The 21,588-nt window shown below is 39.0% G+C and overlaps 2 protein-coding genes across 10 annotated transcripts in view; one reads left to right on the top strand and one right to left on the bottom strand.

Annotated features, from left to right (window-relative positions):
- LOC126391973 (cytochrome P450 4A12A) overlaps positions 1–18,732 on the top strand; it is a 62,788-nt gene extending 44,056 nt beyond the window's left edge. For 4 of the 9 annotated variants that reach the window (XM_050047039.1, XM_050047038.1, XM_050047043.1 and 1 more), the window contains 3 exons: positions 67–131; positions 485–567; positions 1,746–2,505. In XM_050047039.1, coding sequence (XP_049902996.1) covers positions 67–131; positions 485–567; positions 1,746–1,923 — 326 coding nt within the window. In that variant the 3' untranslated portion in view covers positions 1,924–2,505. Of the gene's footprint in view, positions 1–66; positions 132–484; positions 568–1,745; positions 2,506–8,987; positions 9,263–10,172; positions 10,318–10,436; positions 10,482–10,569; positions 10,698–10,880; positions 11,051–11,166; positions 11,322–11,446; positions 11,554–14,659; positions 14,851–14,989; positions 15,124–16,225; positions 16,291–16,549; positions 16,633–17,344 lie in introns of those variants that run through there. The other 5 variants (XM_050047034.1, XM_050047033.1, XM_050047042.1 and 2 more) reach the window with 3 other exon arrangements.
- Positions 17,705–21,588, bottom strand: part of ppp1r8b (protein phosphatase 1, regulatory subunit 8b) — an 8,318-nt gene continuing 4,434 nt past the window's right edge. The window contains exon 7 of the mRNA XM_050047047.1: positions 17,705–21,174. Coding sequence (XP_049903004.1) covers positions 20,821–21,174 — 354 coding nt within the window. The 3' untranslated portion in view covers positions 17,705–20,820. The remainder of the gene's footprint in view (positions 21,175–21,588) is intronic.

The following is a 21,588-nucleotide window of genomic DNA, read 5'->3' as shown; positions in this document are numbered from 1 at the left end:
ACACCTTATTTTACAGTCGCTGCACAATCCTAACCCCAAACATGCCTTTTTTCCCCTTATTTGCAGGTACTCACATTGGAATAAGTATCTATGGGACTCACAGAAATCCATCTGTCTGGGAAAACCCTGATGTAAGTCAAGATGATTTCATCCTAAGCAAATGTTTCTGATATGAAAGTTCTCCTGTCACCCACTCACTGCATGGTGTACATGATTAATTGAATTGTTAAATTAAAAGTAAAAGGTTGATCTCTCTTTGCTGTGGTGGCCCTGCACCCTCCTTCGACACAACATGGGTCAAATAATAGACATGACACAGTCGTCACATTGGTACATAATTAATACAGTATCTGTTGTGCCCTGGTGCCAGATGTCACCATGTCATGAACAGCAAGAAGTCGTTCAATTCTGAGTGGAAAAATTAGAAAAATTAAAAGATGTGGGATTTACTGGCATTTGCTTTTTCAATCTTGTGTCACCACAGGTTTTTGACCCACTGCGTTTCCTACCGGAGAATGTTTCCAAGAGGTCGCCTCATGCATTCGTGCCCTTCTCTGCCGGGCCAAGGTTTGTCCTCACCTGATACCGTGTGACTGGCTCACTAAGAACTAGAGAGGGAGGTTCTCAGTTGAGACAAAAGTCTGCAGTATGTGGATGTGTAACCTAACACCAGCCTCCTTTTTACCAACACCATAAAAAGTGATAAGCTTTATTAGGGATCACAATAAATAAAAGAACTCTGTGTAACAAGGATTAGTTCAGTTTAAAGGAGCTAACTGAGTAATGGTGTCCTGAGCAGAGAATGAAGTTACGCCACCTCTCTGTGTGTTGTAATCCAAGCTCCTCTGTCCAGTGTTGTGGACAGTCCGGCCAGGAGTGCATGTTGGTGCATGTGAGTCCCTACAAGAGCGTCCCACTGGCTAGCAAATCACTGCTGCTCTGCACTGCGCTCATATGGCAGTTACCGCTGACAATGCCATCCGGACTCAGTGGCAGGATGGTGTTGTTGCAGAAGCATAGAGCCCACCCTCCAGTGTCCCCCAAGGTTAATAATGTCAGCTCTGTCAGCACTGTTGCTGTTGTTAGCGCTGTTTATTGAGTTAGCACCATTGAGCCCAGTTCAGACCAATGATTTGCATCAAGATCAAACCATATTAGAACGTTGCAGAACGGCACACTGCAAGTAGCTGCATGTTTCATCTCGTCTCGCCACAAATCTTTTTGGCTGTCGCCATGTTGTTTTTGTTTTTGTGGGGGGTTTTGGAGCCAGAAGTGATCATATTTGGGCAAGGTCATTTATTTTCTTGGCTTCTGCTTCTCTACTGTATCTCTTGAGTAAGTGGCTGGGAGAGTGGTTCCAGCAAATTCTAGGTAATCACCTTGAAGTAGACACACACCACCCCCTAGGGGCTAGAGGGATACAATACAGCCCCAGTGACAGCACACTGAAAAATACTTAAATTACAGAGGTCACATGTAGATTCCCACCAGAACTGATCATCATGAGCTTCATCATATCCACATTTACCACAGAACTATCAAGTAAGTCCACATTAAAAGTAATGATTCTGATACCGACTGTTGATTTGATTTTGTCAATCATAAAACAACCGGTTTTTATCTCTCTGAGTGCAAAGTAGGAGATGTCACTACTCTGACATGCTGCTGCCCTCTTGTGTTCTTGCTTGAAAGCACTGTGTTAATCATCATATACCTCACACACTTTTGCTGTTTTCCTCCCTCAGAAATTGCATCGGGCAGAACTTTGCCATGAATGAGCTGAAAGTGGCGACAGCCCTGACACTGAGGAGGTACCAGCTGATCGAGGACCCCACTCAGAAACCCAAGATAATACAAAATCTTGTGCTTCGCTCACTCAATGGCATCCACATCAAAATCAAACCTGTTGACCCACAAGAATAAAGGGAAATTACATTACACTCATGCTATAAAACCACAAACAGATCATAGTAATAAGATTAATTGTGCCGTATTTTAATTAGTGGCTGAATATGTTTTGGGGAGAAATTACTTGGCTGAAAAAGAAGTTGCACTTGTATTTTAGAATCGCTTTTGCACATTGGAACAGTTTCATAATGAGACATTTTGCAGTTGCAATAATTAGACAATGGTATGACAATAGGACAGCAGTAATTCACTCCATAGGGACTTGGGTTAGGAACTGGAAACTTCTACATATTCACCAAGGCATGATATACAAAATAAAATACCTGATGTAGCAGAGACTGCACCTTATAGAGAGGGATACATATTTTGGCACACTGCATGTCCATCCTGGTGGGACAAGTAGACAACCTCATTCGCTTCATGTTATAAGAGCCATATGAGAGCAATGCAATATTACTATTGTCTATTTTGCATATATGTATATACTTAAGATCATGCCTAGCACCTTTGCCAGTTCATCCTGTGGCCCATCTTGGCTGTTGTTAGACATTGTGATCAAAATAATCACAATGCAATAAAATTTTCTCATCAAAACGAGGTTGTTTTCAAGTATTCTTATCTGAAGGTTACATTTGCGCATAAAAATCACTAACATTTTCCTCCAGGGGAGAATGCTCCCAGACTACCTGCCTAATTTTGGTCTCATATCTTGACACCTTTTCCAGTACTCTGGAGTTTTCAGGTCTGTGTTACTGCATCATCCACTTGATTAGCCTATATGTAGTGGTTTTTAGTTTTACTGGTGGTTTACGGCTAAGGGCAGTACCAGGTCAGGTCAAATCAATAAAAGGTTTAACTGAGCATTTTACAGGGCCAATGACATTTAGTCTGCCTTTTTTAGTGCTCAATAAAAAGGTAGTGTGAACTTCACCTTTATTTGTATTCAGTAGTGTAAACCTTTTCTTTAAACAGTGCTTACACATTAACAAAATTTACTGCCTCTGTGTACAGATTCAGTTTTCCCGTCATAACAACAGTGATTTATGGTGTTACTCAGCAGGCTGAACTGCCAGTTCCATCAAATACATCACACTCAACTTCACCACACCACAGACTGTATGTGTTGTAGCTGCTGCTGCATGAGTGAGAGCTCTGCGCTGGGCACAGTTGACCCCATCTGCGCACACACAGTAACAGGGCTAACTGTTAGCATCACATGGATTATGTTACCTAATGGTTGTTAACAGGTTTAAAGACAGAGTCGAGCTGTTTATGTGTCATAGTGAGTTTGTTGGGGCTGTTTAACAACTCTGTGTTGGATGTTAGCCATTGCTGCTGTGTTAGCTCGTGCTAACCGGGCAGATGGGAAGAGAGCGGCTTTCAAGGTGGCACCAACAGGAAGTTTGGTGATCTAGTAGGGAGTCGGGATTGTCCGGCATCAGACCCTTTGCACATAAAAGGATCGAATGCAGGTATTGTGTCACTGGAGACGTTTTGATACGACTTGGTACTGGATTAATCAAGTACTGATACCCAGCCCTAGAATTCAGGCAGTTCATATCTGAGCAAATGCAATGCAACATTATTTCATTACAGCTGAAAATGCCGCAGAGGGTTACAAGTCAGAAGTAATTCATTATTTATTTACCCACAAGGATAAAAAGTCCCCAGCACAGTTTGTAAAAAGGAAACTTTCTTGATCTCTGATCCCATGAAATGGCCACTTGAATTGCCAAGAAAACAGCTCAACTTTAGTGGTAACCTCACACTGTGCCTAAGTACAACTTACTACGAGCTACGTAGTAACTACGAGCCTCTTTGTTTATAGTAAGACTGATATCTTACAATCTAAAGTCCCCACTACAAGCTCTACCAAAAGGGAGTACTAGGAGACATCATGGTGGTGTTTTGGTTAAGATGCATACCGTACACTGTGACCGTATGTGATTATGTTTGAGGGCTTTTCTTGCAGGTCACTTCCCCCCTCTCTCTTCATTTCCTGTCACCACTCTGCCTTTGAATAAAAGCAGAAATACCCCCCAAAGAGTAAGAGTACCATTTCATGGGACCTTTGCATTTGCAGTACACTCTGTATAAAGCCAATATATAGGGTACCTGTTCATGTGCTGCCATCCTTCAAAGATACAGTTCCAATGTCTCAAGTCAATTCAGGGCAAACTAAACATCAGCAGTACTGTATAATCTGCAAGTTGCATGCAGAACATCTGTGCACAAAAAGAAGGGGGATCAAAAAATAATAAAAAGTGAATAAAAACAGCAGCAAATGTTTCAGTCCTTGACTATCATCAGTGCTATTGACATGACTGCTACAGCAGATACAGACACAGACAGATTGCTACCAGGAGTGATGAATCAATCAGCTGGTGCCACTAATTAGATGTGATCAACTCTGAGGAGCAGAGACCTGACTACCAAATCACAATGACCTGTCCAATGAGTATTATACAAATCACATCCTCAAACACCAATGTATGACAGGATGAATACTCGACTCTGATTGGCTGCAGGATGTCCGTTAATAACTGTACACCTGCCAAGTAGTTCCGGTGAAACTGCCTGTTAACCGTTCTAAATTAATGCGCTGGCTGCATAATAGTATCAGCCTGTATCTAATTTAAGCAATGGCCGCAGTTAAAGCCTCTGTTTATAATTAATTTGCACCACTGAGTGTTGTCTTCAGCGCCTTATCCTCTGAACACCACGGGAAGGAGACTGGAACACACGCTACAGGTACTACACTGCCCCCATAACCTCAAGCAATCATTTCTCACCCCACTTGCTCGACAGTAACGTAACATGGCGCGCCGTTTGTTCGTGGAGGTCTTGGGGACGATGACATATCTGGATAGCTAGCTAGTCTTGCCGTTCAACTTACTGTAAAGTTATATTTATTGTTTGTCAACCGTACGCAACGCAAATGGCTTTGAATATAGCTAGCATAAAGTTAGCTTTCTGGCTATTAGCGGTTAAAGGGTTCTATTGCATCAGCAGGGCGGACTAGCAATAAGTTACCCCCCGTTGCTACGTCGTATCTAAGGTTCGTCCTATTTACTGGAGTAACGTTAATAACGTTTTCATTGCATAAGAACCTTATGGGGCGGTAGGCCTAGGTAAACCCTCAGGTGTTACTCAGGTGGGAAACCGAGTTGTGTCTTGTGAAAAACTTTACATTTTGATTGCAAAAATCATAAAATATTAATAAATACTATAACTTTTTATTTCTTTGGTAAGTGATCATGGTATTAGGGGGAAAATGCCTGTTGAGGTGTCCATTATCACTTTTTAATGGCCGTCACAGAGGCAACCGTCCTCAATGTCGGCTATTAAAAAGAGATAATCCTTACATATTTTATTTAATCTTTATCTAGAACAATTCGATATTAGGTCTCGTAGGTATAATGATGTGTCTATTGCTTTCTTAAAAAGCATACACAGACTAAAATCAAAATTAAAACAACAAGGCTATTTATAATAAAATAGCCTATCTATAGACCTATCTAAATAAAAAGTAGATAGGTCTACATGTTTAAATAAAAAGAAAACCGTAATACTTGTACATGGTGGAAATAAATATTAATGGCAATATATTTTGAGACCCTTTCAATCGTTCGTAAACCCATATGGTAGCAAAGCCAACTCAAACAATAACTAATGCAAAACAAACCTTCCATCTTGGTCAAAACACCTGAAATTATCAGACTTTTTGCATTTGTGTAACAGTTTTCATTTAAACCATATTAATTAAGGTTTGGGATTTTTCTTGCATTCACATGAATGATTGTAATATTTACCAAATTTTACGATAAGCAACCAAATCAGATATTTCTTTGGAGAGGTTAACTTTGTAAATTAGAATTTCGTATGCATCAAATGGTGTGATCTTTTCTATTTTAATAGGCAACTGAGCCAGTTATTCAGTTTGCCAAAATTGTAATGTGACTGACTTGAATAAAAAAGATGTTCAGTAGTTTTAGGTTTTTTAAGACAAATACAACAGGGGTCATCCTCAAATTCAAATCTCCTTTTCAGTGTTTTGCCAGCTGAATAATATCTTTTAATAATTTTAGAGTGTACTTCTTTGGCCTTTGGAGAAATTGGCCAGTTTACATATTTTGAATATCTATCCATGATTGCTAAATTATTATCACTTATTCTGATGTTTGTGTCTTTTGTATAGTCATAAAGAATTTACATTAGAGATTTTAACTTATAGTTTTGTTGTTACACTTCCTGTCACTGGTAAGTATTTGGCCCGTTCATATTTATGGCATGACGGACATGTCTGTACATGTGAGTGAGAGAGGGTGCTTTGTATTAAGAGCACCAGGGGAGGTGGAATTGCTTTACATATTAAGTTGAATTCCCTGTAAGAACACTGTAAATTAAACTTTACCTAAAGGAGTTAAATTTTAAGAAGCAGCCACAGTCATCCATCAGGTCTGTAACAACTATTTTTTAATTGTCATACCAATTTTTATTGAAGTTTTCTTATTGATTTTGATTGCTCTGTTATTCCACAAGGTGGAGCCATGTAAAGTAAAATTATTATCATCCTCATCATCATTGTAAACAACATCCTCCAACAATACAGAATTTGTCTGTGAAACTTTGACAACTTGGAGGGCAATTTTGTCATTTCGAAGACACAACAAAATTTCAACCCTCCAATGTTCTTTAAATGTTTTTGGGGATTTGAACCCATATTGACTCTGTTTGTGACACAAAGGCTTTTATCCATTTTATTTTGAACACTCCTACCCTTGATCCAAAGTCAAGAGATTTTAGACCTCCCTTAATACATTCTTTGACCAGTTGTGATTTACTAATATGGTACGTTCGTTTCCTGTATGGTACTGTATACTACTTCAGCACCACAGACAGTGTCATGGATTATTCAATACACAGCACAGTTAGGCTACGGACATTTCAGGGATATTATCAATGTTTTTGGATGCTCATCCGCCCCTCAAATTGCCCACTGATCAGATACATTTCTAATCAGAGCACTCACATTAAAATCTACCACTTGCTGAGTGCTTTTTGAGCTGAACTTCTGAAAGATTTTCCAATAAAATCCACATGGGGGGAGCTTATAAACAGTTGTTTCTACATGTCTCTCCCTGCGGATTTTGTTAAAAAACCTTCTTAACATAGGCCTACATGCTTATCACAATATCATCCACTCAATCTCAATTACAAAATCTCCCCATGTCTCAACCCAAGCTACAGTATACACCTGTGTGTTTCCCTATGTTCCTTGTCAGTTCATTCCTGTGCTCATCCCGTGTTCTTGGTGTCGCTCCCTGCTCTGTTTCCTGCCTGGTGTCTTGTGTTCTGTTTGTTTGTTTTTTTAGCTTTGTTTTTTTTGTCAATTGGACTTTCTGCTGCCTGCCTGTTTTGGATGTTTTTCTGGATGTCTGCATTTGGGTACTTCCTGAACTGACTCCTGACAGTACCGACAGACAAGGAACAAAGGTCCTCCATTTAGTCGTTCTCCTACACTGTTTCCTCATTTGAACATTAGTTTCTCATTAAAACAATATGCTGTCATGTTATAATTTGAAATATTTCACGTTATAACAAAATAAAAGTATATTGTTACAGCAAGAAAAGTTTCTTGTAATAAAGTGATAAGTGTGTATGACGTAATAACATGAAAATATCTTGTAAAAACTTGAAAAACATCTTAACAAGAAACATGTAATGTTATTACATTATACTTATACTATACTTGTTTTTTTTCTCCGATGTGGCAGCAATATGCTTCCGTACATCTGAGATGAGCCAGTCCTGCACAATGCATACCAGTTAGATTTGTGTCTGACTACATCCCGACATGCTCTGACATCATGCACAAGTGGACAACAATATCCTCACCAGTTTGAGGCGGCCCCAGTTTTTACAGTCAGGTGCTGCAGTTGCTCTCCACCGACTGCAGGACTCACAGCATTACGGGAAATGCCTGGCTCTCATAATCTATCAGCTGATTGGTTTAGATGTTGATTTAGCAATATGACGTTTGATATAAACAAGTAGTTTTTGTTGAATTGGAGAGAGCTTGATTTTAACTGTCTGGTATGAAGGTTTATTCTGTTAATATAATACATGTGTGACTTATGGTGACTCTTAGTAGTCAGAGAGATTTACTACATTCAAATTAAGATAAAATAAGATAATCCAATATTCGCCCCACAGCGGGCAAATTTGCAACATTACAGCAGCAAAGGGATAGTGTGAACAGGAAGCATCAGTAGCAAAAAATAAAATACAAAGCAATATGTACGTACGTAAAATAAGTAAACTGTACAAAACAAAGAGCAGTATAACAAGCAAACAGTACAAAAAACACAAAGCAATATAATACGGAAGCATCAAAAATAAGCAGAGTATAATAGAGACAGACTGAATGGCTGATTTGATTTCACATTATTGACCGATGGAAATATAGATGTTGCACAGTTTAACAATACTGATATTGCACCCGAGTGACTGATTGTAAGCAGTAAAGAATAGAAGCAAGCTATAATCATAAATAGATTAGCTGAATGGCAGAATTTACATTATTGCACATATCAAGTGTAGACTACAGAGCATAAACCGTAGTTAGTATGTAAACCATTGCTAGCAAGTCTGTTAACACTGGACTGTTTTAATTATTAAGTATTCAGCAACAGCAAGACTTGTGGTATTGGGATGTGAGAATTCTGAAAACAGCTGTACAGATGTGAAGCCCTGACTACATCTGACTATGTCTATCTATCTTTCCTCTGTGTTTAACTGTTGGTTTAATGTTCTTAATGTATTTATGTGGTCTATTTGAGGGTGACAGGTCTGCTCAGCTGATTTATGTACAACAGCAATCTTTTTAATCGGCTACTCTTTCATAATTAAAACATTTGGAGACTGGAACAAACTGATACATGGGTGTGATAACATTTTTATAAATCTGAATCACATCAAACAGGATGTGAACGTTTCGGATTCTGGAAACTGATTTGACCGTGTGTTTTTGTCACCGCCCCCTGATGCTGCAGCCTCATCCCGTCCACTGTTCAGACGAGGTGCAGTTCATCTCCAACGAGCCTGAAGTCACCTTCAGTTGTGTTCAGAGTTTTGACTCCAGCGACGCACAGACTCACCCGAGATGGATTCAGCTGAGGCTTTGGTGAATCAACTGGGCTGGCCTCATATGCATCACTTGTTTGCTCTACTTTGTCTTGTTGCTGTCGTCTACAAAATAACCATCTTGTACCTCCAAAGAAGACATGCGCTTCGAGGCACTGAAGATTTTCCAGGACCACCGGCACACTGGCTTTTTGGACATTTTAACTTGGTAATTCATTCACCAATGCTCAGTAATGTGCAACTTTGTGTAGCTGTTATATAACAGTAATGATAACTTTATTTTTATAGCACCTTTCAAAACAAAATTACAAAGCTAACAGTAATAGAATATATTTCAGCACACTATGTTAGATCTATGATCTCACTGTTTTTTGTCAGAGTATAAGAGTATTTACTCTTCGTAAAATTATATGTTCACAGGCCAAAATGATTGATATATGGAATTTAGGTGTCTCCCCAGTCTTTATTTCTGCGGTACCTTTCAGCTCAATGTGGTTATCATATGCTCCATGTAGCCTATAGGCTTATGTGGGCTACTGAGTTTGTTTCATTTTGCAGGAAAAAAGTCAATAACAACTTGAGTTAAATAGATGAACTGTGCACTTTGAAAATATTCCCAGGGGTTAAAATGTTGGCCTTTTTAAAGTTCATGCGATTCTTACATGGCATATTGAGTTAGCTTTACAGTCTGTATCTCTTAACAGATTTAAAATTCACTGAGTGACTTTACAGTGGGCCAGTGAGGAAAAGCCTTTGCTCTTGAGTCAAAAATTGACTTGCATGCTGACCTTGAATGAAATCTGAGGAACTGTCAGATCAGTCCACTTTGATGTTGAAAGTGATGTCTCTTTTTGGTTCCATTGATGCTTCCAGCACTTAATCAAAGTTTAAGCCGGTTGGAGCCGTAGTCATTCTGCATTTTCTAAGTGCTGTACAGTGAAAACAAATAATAAAATAAATACTAATGATCTAGTGATCTCTACTTTTACTTAACTAGATGATTTAAGTAATACTGCACTCGTGCAGTTAGTAAACATCAGTTCAGTTGATAACAAATTGTCTTCCCCAGCTACAGGAATGAAACGTGGTTGACCTCACCATGTTTTAATTAATTTCAGCTTAAACGAAATGAGACAGAATTGGTCCAGTTTGTGGAATGGGGGAGGCAGTACTCTGACGCGTTCCCAGTGTGGTTTGGTCCCTTTGTTTGTTTCCTTAGCATTCAACATCCAGACTATGTGAAAACCACAATGGCAACAACAGGTGTGTGAGCAATTGTAGTCAAATTAGTGCTTTTTATAATCTCCTGCAGGAACATTGGCTCCATTTTTACGACCACAAGTCAATGTAACAGATTTTTTTTTTTGTTTGTTTCAAAACAGAGCAAAAAACTGATTTGATATATAGGTTTGTGACGTCTTGGATTGGTAAGACTGATTTGTCCTTCTCCTACAACATATTTTGTCTTATTACAGAGATGTTTTACTGACTGACACACATATTGTCTGTCTTCAGGTAAAGGTTTATTGGTGTCAAAGGGTCAAAAGTGGTTTCGGAACAGAAGGCTCTTGACCCCAGGTTTCCATTATGATGTTTTGAAACCATACACTAACCTGATGGCAGACTGTGCTGAAACAATGTTGGTATGTATATGACAGTTTAGACATGTGAATCACAATTACAGTGAGTAATCAAAGACCATAATGGTGAAGTAATGTTAAGAACAAAAAGGCTTTTAGGCCGTCTAGATGACAAATATTGTGTCAAAGTTGATTGAGTTTTTCCATCTCCTGCAGAGATGTCACCTCTGTTCTCTCTGTTGTCAGGACAAATGGGAAAGTTATGCAAACACAAGCAAGTCCTTTGAATTGTTCGAACATGTGAGCCTTATGACACTGGACACCATCTTAAAGTGTGCTGAACATGTGAGCCTTATGACACTGGACACCATCTTAAAGTGTGCTTTCAGCTACAGCAGCAACTGTCAGAATGAGAGGTGAGTCTATACAATTTTTTTCAGATCTGTGTTTTTTAGTAGTTTAAAGCTTCAGCTGTCTGAATTATGTGTGTGGGAAACTGAGTTTTCAATGTTTGCCTATGTTCTCATTTCAGTGGAAGTAATGCATACATCAAGGCAGTTTATGAGCTCAGTGATCTGATTAACCTGCGTGGAAGGACGTTTCCATACCACAATGACCTGATTTTCTACTTCAGCCCACATGGTTTCAGATACAGAAAAGCATGCAGAGTGGCTCATGATCATACAGGTAAGATCTTCACACATACTTTGATTAATGACAATATGAAACTATTGCTACTATCAGTTAAACTGAATTTGATCAGTGTGCATTATACACTAAACTATGGGTATGGTTGATCTTGTGTTTTGAAGAGGTGGTCATAATAAAGAGGAAAGAAGAACTAAAGGAGGAGAAGGAGCTGGAACGCATACAGACCAAAAGAAACTTGGACTTTCTGGACATCCTTCTCTTAGCAAGAGTATGTTGTGTGATTTCAGATTCAGTTTACTGATTTATGGAGTTAGACATTCTCACTTTTGCTCATTGTTGTGACAATGGTAACAAGTCACAAACATTTAAGGCCCGGGCACACCAAACCGACAACAAAGAACTTGGCTGAGTGCTGTGTTGTGTTCTGTCGCCTGTGTCTCAGCCAGAAAGTTGCACCTGAACTAACTGCAGAGACTACAGCCAACAGCCAACTAGGGCATTGGTTCTGCACCTGCATAAGAGGTAATAGCTCTTCAAAGCAGCATGCAGTGGTGGTCTGTATTCATCATTCAAAAAGGGAAACCAGAAGACCGTCAGGATGGATTCAAGAAGCTAATTAGCCAGTTAGTATATTAACAACACAACGTAATGTTAAAAAACACAAAGGACATTTACTGAGCTGATTATAACATAAGCTATCGCGAATTGTTTCTGTTAAAGAGCTCAATGATTAAGAAAAATAATCTCACTTTGTTTTTCTTCTCATGCACTGAGATAAACTGCCAGCAGAGTAATTTTATTCACCAACGGGCTCTGACATCTCTGTCACCAATTCAGTATGCTGAATCATCCCATAAAACCCATCGAGGGCCGACAGTGTGGGACACACTGCAAAAACCAGAGTGACAGACACTTACCGACGGCCCAACACTGACCAAAGGCCGGCCATTGTGTTTAGTGTGCCAGGGCCTATCAGTGAATAGACTGCAGTTGTGTACAAACTGTCAAAACATAAAGTGAAAAAGTCCTTTTATAGAAAAAATAACTTAAAAGTAGCAAGAATAACAGTAATAACACATTTAAAGCATAAACAGCCTTCAAGTAGCAGCAATCAAACAGCAAACAGATATACAGCCATCAAGGCATTCAGCACTTTGAGTTCAAAGTAACTGTGCAGCCAGGGTTTAAAACAGCACACTATACATATGACAATAAGGACAACCACACAAACATGTATCATAAAGACAGTAAATACAATGACATTATAAACGTCTATATAAAAAAAAGATTAAAAGGAGATAATTTGGCGTAATGTCCAAGAGACACTCTTGAGCAGCAACCTTCTTTTTATATAAATAAGACAATACGGGAAAATGTTGGCTACAAAGCTTCTGCTTTCTGTAAACATCCTTATGATTCATGTAGTGTTCCACCAGCTTGATATTCTTTTGTTAAATATCATTCACTGTGGAGGTAGAATAAGACTTCAACGACCTAAGATGAACTTGTCTTAAGGTGCAACATTAACTAGAGAAGTGCCTTTAGCACCATGACCTTAAGTCATTCCAGGCTATCAGTAGACTGACCATAGGCATGTTTCCATCTACATGTTGGTAAACTTTCAGAAACTGTAACTTATTTCCATCAACTATTGTTCTGCAGTTATTCATAGTAAGACACAATAAGTTACCCAATAACATCTGTGTAACTCAGGTGTTGGTCACTGCTGATTCCTACACAAAAATACATAATGATAAGTTAATGAATCTCCTCTGTTCAGACACACTTGAGTGCCTAACTTCACCTTTGACTTGGTGAGGGAGCGGACCTGCTATGTCCAGAAATTCCAATACTCAACACTTACCTGACAGCCATTGGACCCCATTTAAATTATCTACAGTGCATGGTCTAAAGTGCATGGCGCAAGTGCATTCAGATTGCATCCAGCTCCACTCTTGCTAGGTAAAAGGCACATAATCTGGGCACAAAGTAAGGTGCAAGGGGCCAAGGGGTTGTGTTTAATCTCTTAGTTAATCATAGGTTTGGGGTAACATGATTTCAACCAATCAGTGTCATCTCCAATTCCCTGCAGGTGTTCCTGCACCTGGTGCACTGCTATTTGCAGAGTAATGCAGTCAGAGCAGTAATGTTACTGCAGCAGATAGATTTAAGCAATAAAACTCAAAACTGTAGTTATAAACTTGACAAACAGAACCAAACTTTAAGCTTCTGAAATAATCAATGAAGTCACACTGCTCCACGCAGTGCCTCTCATAATGGGGAGTTGGAAAGCAGCTCTGCAGCTCCACCCTCTGTTATGTTTAGACTTTAGTGAATGTAATTAATATTTCCCTGATTAATGATGTATCATTTCACCTACCCTCAACTTATCCGTGCACCCCTATGTGTGTAACAAGCAGAGTTTACTCATATTTTGAACCAGCCTATGTAGACGCATTTTACTATCTGAATAACGTCCCCTTTAAATAGCAGGAAAATACTGCACCATTCTGACTTAGGGCTGTTTCATAGTCGATGCAAAGGCACACATACGCGAACGCATTGGGACGCATCGAGACGCATTGGCCGCCATGATGCGTGCTTGTGTCTCAAAATGTGTTGTCCATTTTTTGATACGCAGCAATGCGTGTAATACCATGCGTTGCCAGTGGGGGTGATAATGCAAGTGACGTACTTGCAATTAACCACTTTATGTTATTCACAGAAGAAGCAGGTATGAAATATGGTGGGTGAGGGGGAAAAACTTTGCAAACTCATACGGGTACAACCCCATTTATATGACAGTTCTGGTGCCCTGCACTCAAATAAAATAGCAGTACTTGCTAGCTACAACAGTACTAGCTAGCCGTAATGTACAGGTGACTGCTACCCCCTATTGCATGAGCGATGTATTGCATTTCAAGTGTTGCCTTTGTTGCTTGCGTTCAATGTGTTGACTATGAAAGGAAGTGCGTTGCTCGCGTTGCTGCGTCGACTATGAAACGGCCCTTAAGACCAGGTTTTGTTGGTTAATAGGGCAATCACTTTCTGCTGCCTCAAAATAGCAAAATGCCAACAATGTGCCTGACCTCGCCTAAATTTAAGACCTATGGGCCCATGAGTTCACAAATGGGCACAAGTACATTTTCTACTTGAACACGCTGGCTGTGAAAATGTCAATTAGCAATGACAGTGTGCCAGGTCTAAGATGGGCCCCAACATCTTTTATCTTTTTTTTGTTTTTTTTGTTTTTTTTGCTATTTTATTATAGTTTTATTGTACAGTAACATAAGTGCTTTACAAATATACAAGAGAGCGACTGTTCCTATTAGTTTTTTGCATTTTTCTATTTATATCTTATTCATCATCTTCAGGATGAGAACCAGCAGGGTTTATCAGATGAAGACATACGAGCAGAAGTGGACACCTTTATGTTTGAGGGCCATGACACCACAGCCAGTGGCCTGTCTTTCATCCTCTACTGTCTGGCCTGCCACCCAGAACACCAGAAGATGTGCAGGGAGGAGATCATTCAAGCCTTGGATGGCAAGGACACCATGGAGTGGTAATTTACCTGTTGAAACCCAAGGTGCAATGCAAGTCAGTGTCGCTCTGTATCACAACAGCTGGATTAGGTGAGCTTTAAGCTTGCCCCTTTTTTCCTGAGAGTATTTACAAGTAATTTGGATTTGTCTTGTTTTAAGGGAGGATCTCAGTAAAATTCCATACACTACAATGTGCATAAAAGAATCCCTTCGCCTTTACCCTCCTGTACCGATTATGTCCAGAAAGACCACGAAAGCAGTGACCTTTCCTGATGGAAGGACTATACCAGAAGGTTTGTTCTTAATGTTTTTGGAAAGTTCATTTAGATAAGACAGTACGAAAGCGTATTGCATTCACTTGACAAATTAAAAAAAAGCCCTGTTTTTCTGAATAATTTTTTCTGTTTTTCGGAGTAATTTATTTATTTTTCTGTTTTTCAGAGTAATTTTTTCCTTGTTTTTCTGAGTAATATTTTCTGTTTTTCGGAGTAATTTTTTCCCTGTTTTTCGTGGTACCTGCATGCAAGTGACCCCTGCAACCATGGTGACTCCTGCTCATGGGTGTATTTTACATCCTGCTCCTAGACAATTTCAACTACGGGATCAATAAGGGTAAGGCACGTAATTAGTTCAGGAAAAAAATCTACCACAAAAAACAGAAAAAACTACCACGAAAAACAGAAAAAAATTACTCAGAAAAACAGAAAATAATACACCATAAAACAGAAAAATAAATAAATTACTCCGAAAAACAGAAAAAAATATTCAGAAAAACAGGGCTTTGAAAAACAGAAAAAAATATTCAGAAAAACAGGGCTTTTTTTATTTGTCAAGTGAATGCAATACGCTTGCGTAAGACAGCATACTGTTGAGTATATAATAAACTTTACCCCATAGATAGATAGGTAGATAGATTTGGAGATGCAGAGATTAAAGTAGTTGGACAGATATTTGGAGACTTCATTATAAAAAAATGTAAGTGAAAGTCCCAACTGGATTTTTATGACCCTTTTATTGATAGGAAGCCAGTTCAGTTGTAAAAAATGAGCTAACTCAAGATGGGTACGAAGAGGGAACTTTAACCCAACCCTGATTAACTTGTTTTGAATGACTAGGGAGATTCTTTACCAGACTGTGTGCAACCAATGTGAAGTAAGAATTCAAACACTCAAAGCCAGGTTGATCCGACCTAAGTTTTGTTTTATCAAGTCAGTCCTGCACAACATAACACATATAAACCCTTTAACCTACATGATTTTAATGGTAGTAGTATCTTTACAATACTGTGTCACATACTGATGTTTATTAAATGTTGGTCTGTTTCTATGTATCCACCTTGTTGTACAGTCACTGCACAATTCAGACCCATATACATTTTTTTTCTCTCATTTTTAGGTTCCAATATTTCAATACATGTGTTTGGGATTCACAGAAATGCAACTGTCTGGGAAAACCCTGATGTAAGTCAAGATGTTTTTATTCGAAGCAGATGTTTTTGATATGAAAGCTCACCTGTCACCCACTCACTACATGGCGTACATGATTAATAGAATCAAAGATTAACCTTCCTCAGGTACAGCAACATGTTCCTGGGTCAGTGTTGGTGCATGTTCAACGATGCAAAAGTAGTCAGAAACCAAAAGATCCTATTAAACACTGGGGTCTTAAGAAAATGTGGGATTTACTGGCATTTGTTTTTTCTATCTTGTGTTAACACAGGTCTTTGACCCACTGCGTTTCCTACCAGAGAATGCTTCCAAGAGGTCGCCTCATGCATTCATTCCCTTCTCTGCAGGGCCAAGGTTTGTCCTCACCTGACATCGTGTGACAGGCTCACTAAGATCTAGAGAGGGAGGTTCAAAGTCTACAGCTACTCACCATCAATAGCAAACCTACCAATTTGAGTTGCATCAGCAGAGTGGTGCTGTACCTGTAGGCTATCTGCCTGTGCTTGTTGACTTTGGGGAAGTAATCAAGAGTTTGGTTGTGATATTAGTTTAATCAGCATCTGCATGGCCCTGAAGCCACGCCCACGCTGCTGTCATCATTTTTATGTCGTCATTCCAAAAAAAATCCTTGCATAAAATCCTCAATTAGAATTAAGTAATTAATTGGATTAAATTAACTTCACTTTTGCACTGGAATCTAATTCTACAAATAATATAATAGTAATAATATTAGTGTAGCCTAATCTTTAGCTGCAAAAAGATTCCAAGTTCAAACTTAATGATGAATGGAGCTTCAGACCATTTGGTACAGACCTAGTTACTGCAGGACTATCACTGTATCTTTTTGTCAAACTTAATGTCAGTCCACATTCAACAACAATAATAATTATGGTACTGACTGTTGATTTGATTTTTTTAATCATAAAACAACCCTTGTTTTTTCCTTCTGAGTTTAGACGATGAGATATCGCAACTCTAACATGCTGCTGTCTTCTAATTTTATTGCTTAAAAGCATTGTCTTAATCATCATATACCTCACACACTTTTGCTGTTTTCCTCCCTCAGAAATTGCATTGGGCAGAACTTTGCCATGAATGAGCTGAAAGTGGCGACAGCCCTGACACTGAGGAGGTACCAGCTGATCGAGGACCCCACTCAGAAACCCAAGATAATACCAAGAATGGTGCTTCGCTCACTCAATGGCGTCTACATCAAAATCAAATCTGTAGACCCACAAGAGTAAAGGGAAATTTCTGTAGGAAATGCTATAAATCTGGAAAATACATTAATCAGTAAAATAACTTTGTGAAGAGTTAAAATATTTTCATTTCTAATATCCTAAAAAAAACTTTATCACTATAAAATCTCATACAGGTAATTAAGAAAAGATCAACTGTGCAGTGTTTTATTTAGTGGCTGAATATGTTTTTGGAGAAATTAGTTGCTAAAATTAAGTTGTACTTGTATTTTAGGATCATTTTGTCCCTTCAGGGTTCCAAATCTGTCTGTGGGTCATAACGAGGAGAGACCTGTGATTAAATGGGGTGAAAGTATTGGAGGTAATAAGCCATGATTGTTGCAGCTTTTAATTTATCTACTCATAATATTGCCTTCTTTCTGATCCCACCCAATGTCCAAGTGCGCCACAGGTGCACCAAGGGAGCCTGATTGTGGAATTACCAAAGGTGTATTTGGCACGCTCCAGACACATTTGGCAGCGTGCATTTGACTGTGATCTGGCCACACCACTTGGTTCACCACAGTGTCTTCTGGTGCGCACAGAAAGTGGAGGGGACACTGACCCCCTTTTCTGGCCCCAGTGGTGATATTATGGATATCTACACTGGATGTTGTCCACCACTCAGCCCTGAGATTCCTAACATGTGATTCCTACAGCACCCATCACTGTCACCTTTACCAAAAGGTTGGCTGGACACATTTGGCTGTGAGGCAGGAACAGCATTGGTATTTGTTCATTTATAAAGCTTTGATATATTTCATTTCTTTTAACTCTGGCCTCCCATAATCTTGATACTCATTCACAGAGTAGGTTGTTGCTTCACACTGCCGAAATCGGAACTTAACAGAAGAATGTCATTCTCTTACAGTGCTCCTTATACATGGAATAATCTGCAAAAGACCTTAGACTTGGACACTGCCACCCTTATGGCTGATTAAATGCCTTATTTCTGACCTTGTTTTAATTGAGTATCAATGTTTTCAACTATACATCTACACCTTAACATATTTATCACCCTGTATTTTTACGTTAAGCAATTATTTATTGTTTTGAATTTCATTTCTGTTTTAGCTGGTATGCACGATGGTTCTTTGTTTGCTTAGTGATTGTTAATGTCTTTGTTAATGCTCACCATCATTGAAAATAAGGGTCTCTCTCAATTGATTTTTTCCGAGTCATAAATAAAGGTTTGAATGAATGAATGAATGAATAAGTATTTGGTTGCATTTTTTCAACCCCCAACTCAAATCCTATACTGAATACTTAACACACTATCATCCACCATGAACCCAAGCATGAAGACCTTAATCAAATCACATAAATAGTATACTGTTCTAAATAGAAATTTATTATAAGCAAAGTTTCTTGTTGTGACATGTTAAGTTTGTATGACGTGATAACTTGATGGTATCTTGTTGTAACAAAATCTTTCAAGCTTTCATTACCTGATACTGATCCTTTTTTTCCCCTGGCATGGCAGCAACATGGTTCCATACAATACAATGGGGTCTAAACACACTGGATCACCTTTAGTGTCAGTGAATGCCGTTTGCCTATAAACCATCAAATTACTTTCCTTCAGAGGATGTTTAATTAGATATAAATTTGGAATACAGGCAGTTACTATCTGAGCAAATGCAATGCGACATTATTTAATTACAGCTGAAAACACTGCAGAGAGTTATGAGTCAAAAGTAATTCATTTTTTATTTACAGTCATATGATTACAAAATCCACACTCCCACAAGGACAAAAAGTCACCAGCACAGTTTGTAAAAGTGAAACACCTCGTCTAATGCGTAATTCTGATCTCTGAGCTTTCACTTACTTAAAGATCCCATGAAATGGCTGCTTAAATTTCCAAGAAAACAGCTCATCTTTAGTGGTAACCTCACGCTGTACCTAAGTCCAACTTACTACTAAATAGTAGCTTCTTTGTTTACAGTAGGACTGATACCTTACAGTCTAATGTCCTGCCTACAGGCTCCACCAAAAGGGTGTACAAAGAGGCATCTTGATGGCATTGTGGTTAAGATGCGTACTGTATACTGTGACCACAATATTCATTTTCATTCATTCATTCATTCATTTCCTGTCACCTCTCTACCTGTGAATAAAAACAAATATGCACCTTAAAAATTAAGAATACCATTTCATGGGATCTTTCCATTTGCAGTACACTGTATAAACCAATTACATAGTGTACCTGTTCATTGCATGTTTGACACGGCTAACTATGATTTTATGCTGCTGTTCAAAAACACAGTTCCTATGTCTCAAGTCAGTTCAGGGCAAACTAAATATAAACAGAATACTGTATAAACTGCACTGTGCTCTGCTGCATGTGAATTAATGTTAACACACTAGATGACCATTAAAACATACTAAATCCGATCTTTTCTGTTTTACTACCTTTTTAATGTTGCAGCGAAATTGGTATTTGTTCCTGTGCTGCCATACGAATTCTGCTATATTCTGTTACTACTTAACAACAGTTCAATTAACTCCGGACGTAGAAAACAAGAATCCAAAAGAATAATACGAAGCTTGCAGCACCACCTTCACCGGGTGCCACATATAGATTCTGGACAATGTTAAGGCTGGACCGACAGGCCGTAAACAATTATACCTGCAAGTCTGCAGCCAAACCTCACTGAAAACTCTGACCTTTGTGCACAAGTCACCATCTAGTGGCTTGTTTACACTTCAGTTGATGTCACATTGGTCTAATACACATAATGGAAATGTTTCACATTATGTCAATAGGTTTTCAAACGGAAAAGCAGCCCTGTGTTTTGATAGGAACTGACCTTATGTCTGGATTCTGAGACTTACCTGACTGCTCACAATAATATATTTTATATAAAAGTACTTTTTTGCCATTTCTTTAACAGAATTATCAAAACACTTAAGGAGTGAAAAAAAATGTTGAAACGTGTTTAGTAAAAAAAAAAAAAAAATCTGACATCACATCCAAAACATCAAAAACATAACTCATGACCCATCATATCCATGTAGCCTGTCATTCACAGACAAACGTATGTAACTGCCACTGTGACGCTCAAATGTTTGTTGGAAATCAACAAGCTTCTGCTGTTTGCTGGCCAACTTATCAAAAGACTAGGCAATGTGTAAATGATATCTTGTGACAGACCACATGGAAACGCGGTGCCTTTTTAGGATGGTGATGAGTAACACAACCAAAAAAAAAGATTGAGAAGTGAACGACTCCACCTCTGCCAGGTCACAGTCCCTGATGTATCTGCTGGTAACCTGAGAGTCAGCAGCTTTATCAAACTGGTTAGATGAGTAGTGACGGGGTGGGTTTCTTGCCCGGCCAAGCTTCTTTGGCATACTTCTTTTTGCGTGGCTCGTTGTGGGTCTCTGGTAGATAAGGGGCTGTGACAGGGGTAGGGTTGAGTGTAACAGGGGGCTGGGGAGCCTCTGGGGCCAGGTCCACCTCTGGTGCTGGATTGGGGAAGGGCAGAGGAAGCCCTCCCTGCATGGCAGCACCTCCTGGAGCTCCTGTTGGCTGGTTCTCATGACTGGTGGGAGGCAAGTCCCCGTAAAGACCGCCGCCCAAGCTGTAGCCGTGGATGCGTTTCGAGGTCAGGTCTTCAAGACCCAGAGTGTTTTGGCTATCTGATCTGCGTTTCTGCAGCAGGAATGATAGAGTGATAGTGTCATAATTCTTACCGTAGAAGTTAATACTGGCATATTGTCATTTAAATAAGACAAATAACAAAAACACAAACGTCTCCATCATAAGACCATGGTCTGTTGATAATTCCTGAACTGCAGTTTATTTACACAGGTTAGGCACAACAGACTGATTAAAATGCACATGTAAAGGAACACTGTAGTGAGGCTCAAGCACTTATGCAAGCACTTAAGCACATACAGTGGGGCAAAAAAGTATTTAGTCAGCCACTGATTTTGCAAGTTCTCCTACTTAGAAAGATGAGAGAGGTCTGTAATTTTCATCAGAGGTACACTTCAACTATGAGAGACAAAATGAAAAAAAAAATCCAGGAAATCACATTGTAGGATTTTTAAAGAATTTATTTGT

This window comes from Epinephelus moara, chromosome 6, assembly GCF_006386435.1.
Source record: "Epinephelus moara isolate mb chromosome 6, YSFRI_EMoa_1.0, whole genome shotgun sequence".
Classification (NCBI taxonomy): domain Eukaryota; kingdom Metazoa; phylum Chordata; class Actinopteri; order Perciformes; family Serranidae; genus Epinephelus; species Epinephelus moara.
This window is presented reverse-complemented; position numbering and strand designations above follow the sequence as displayed.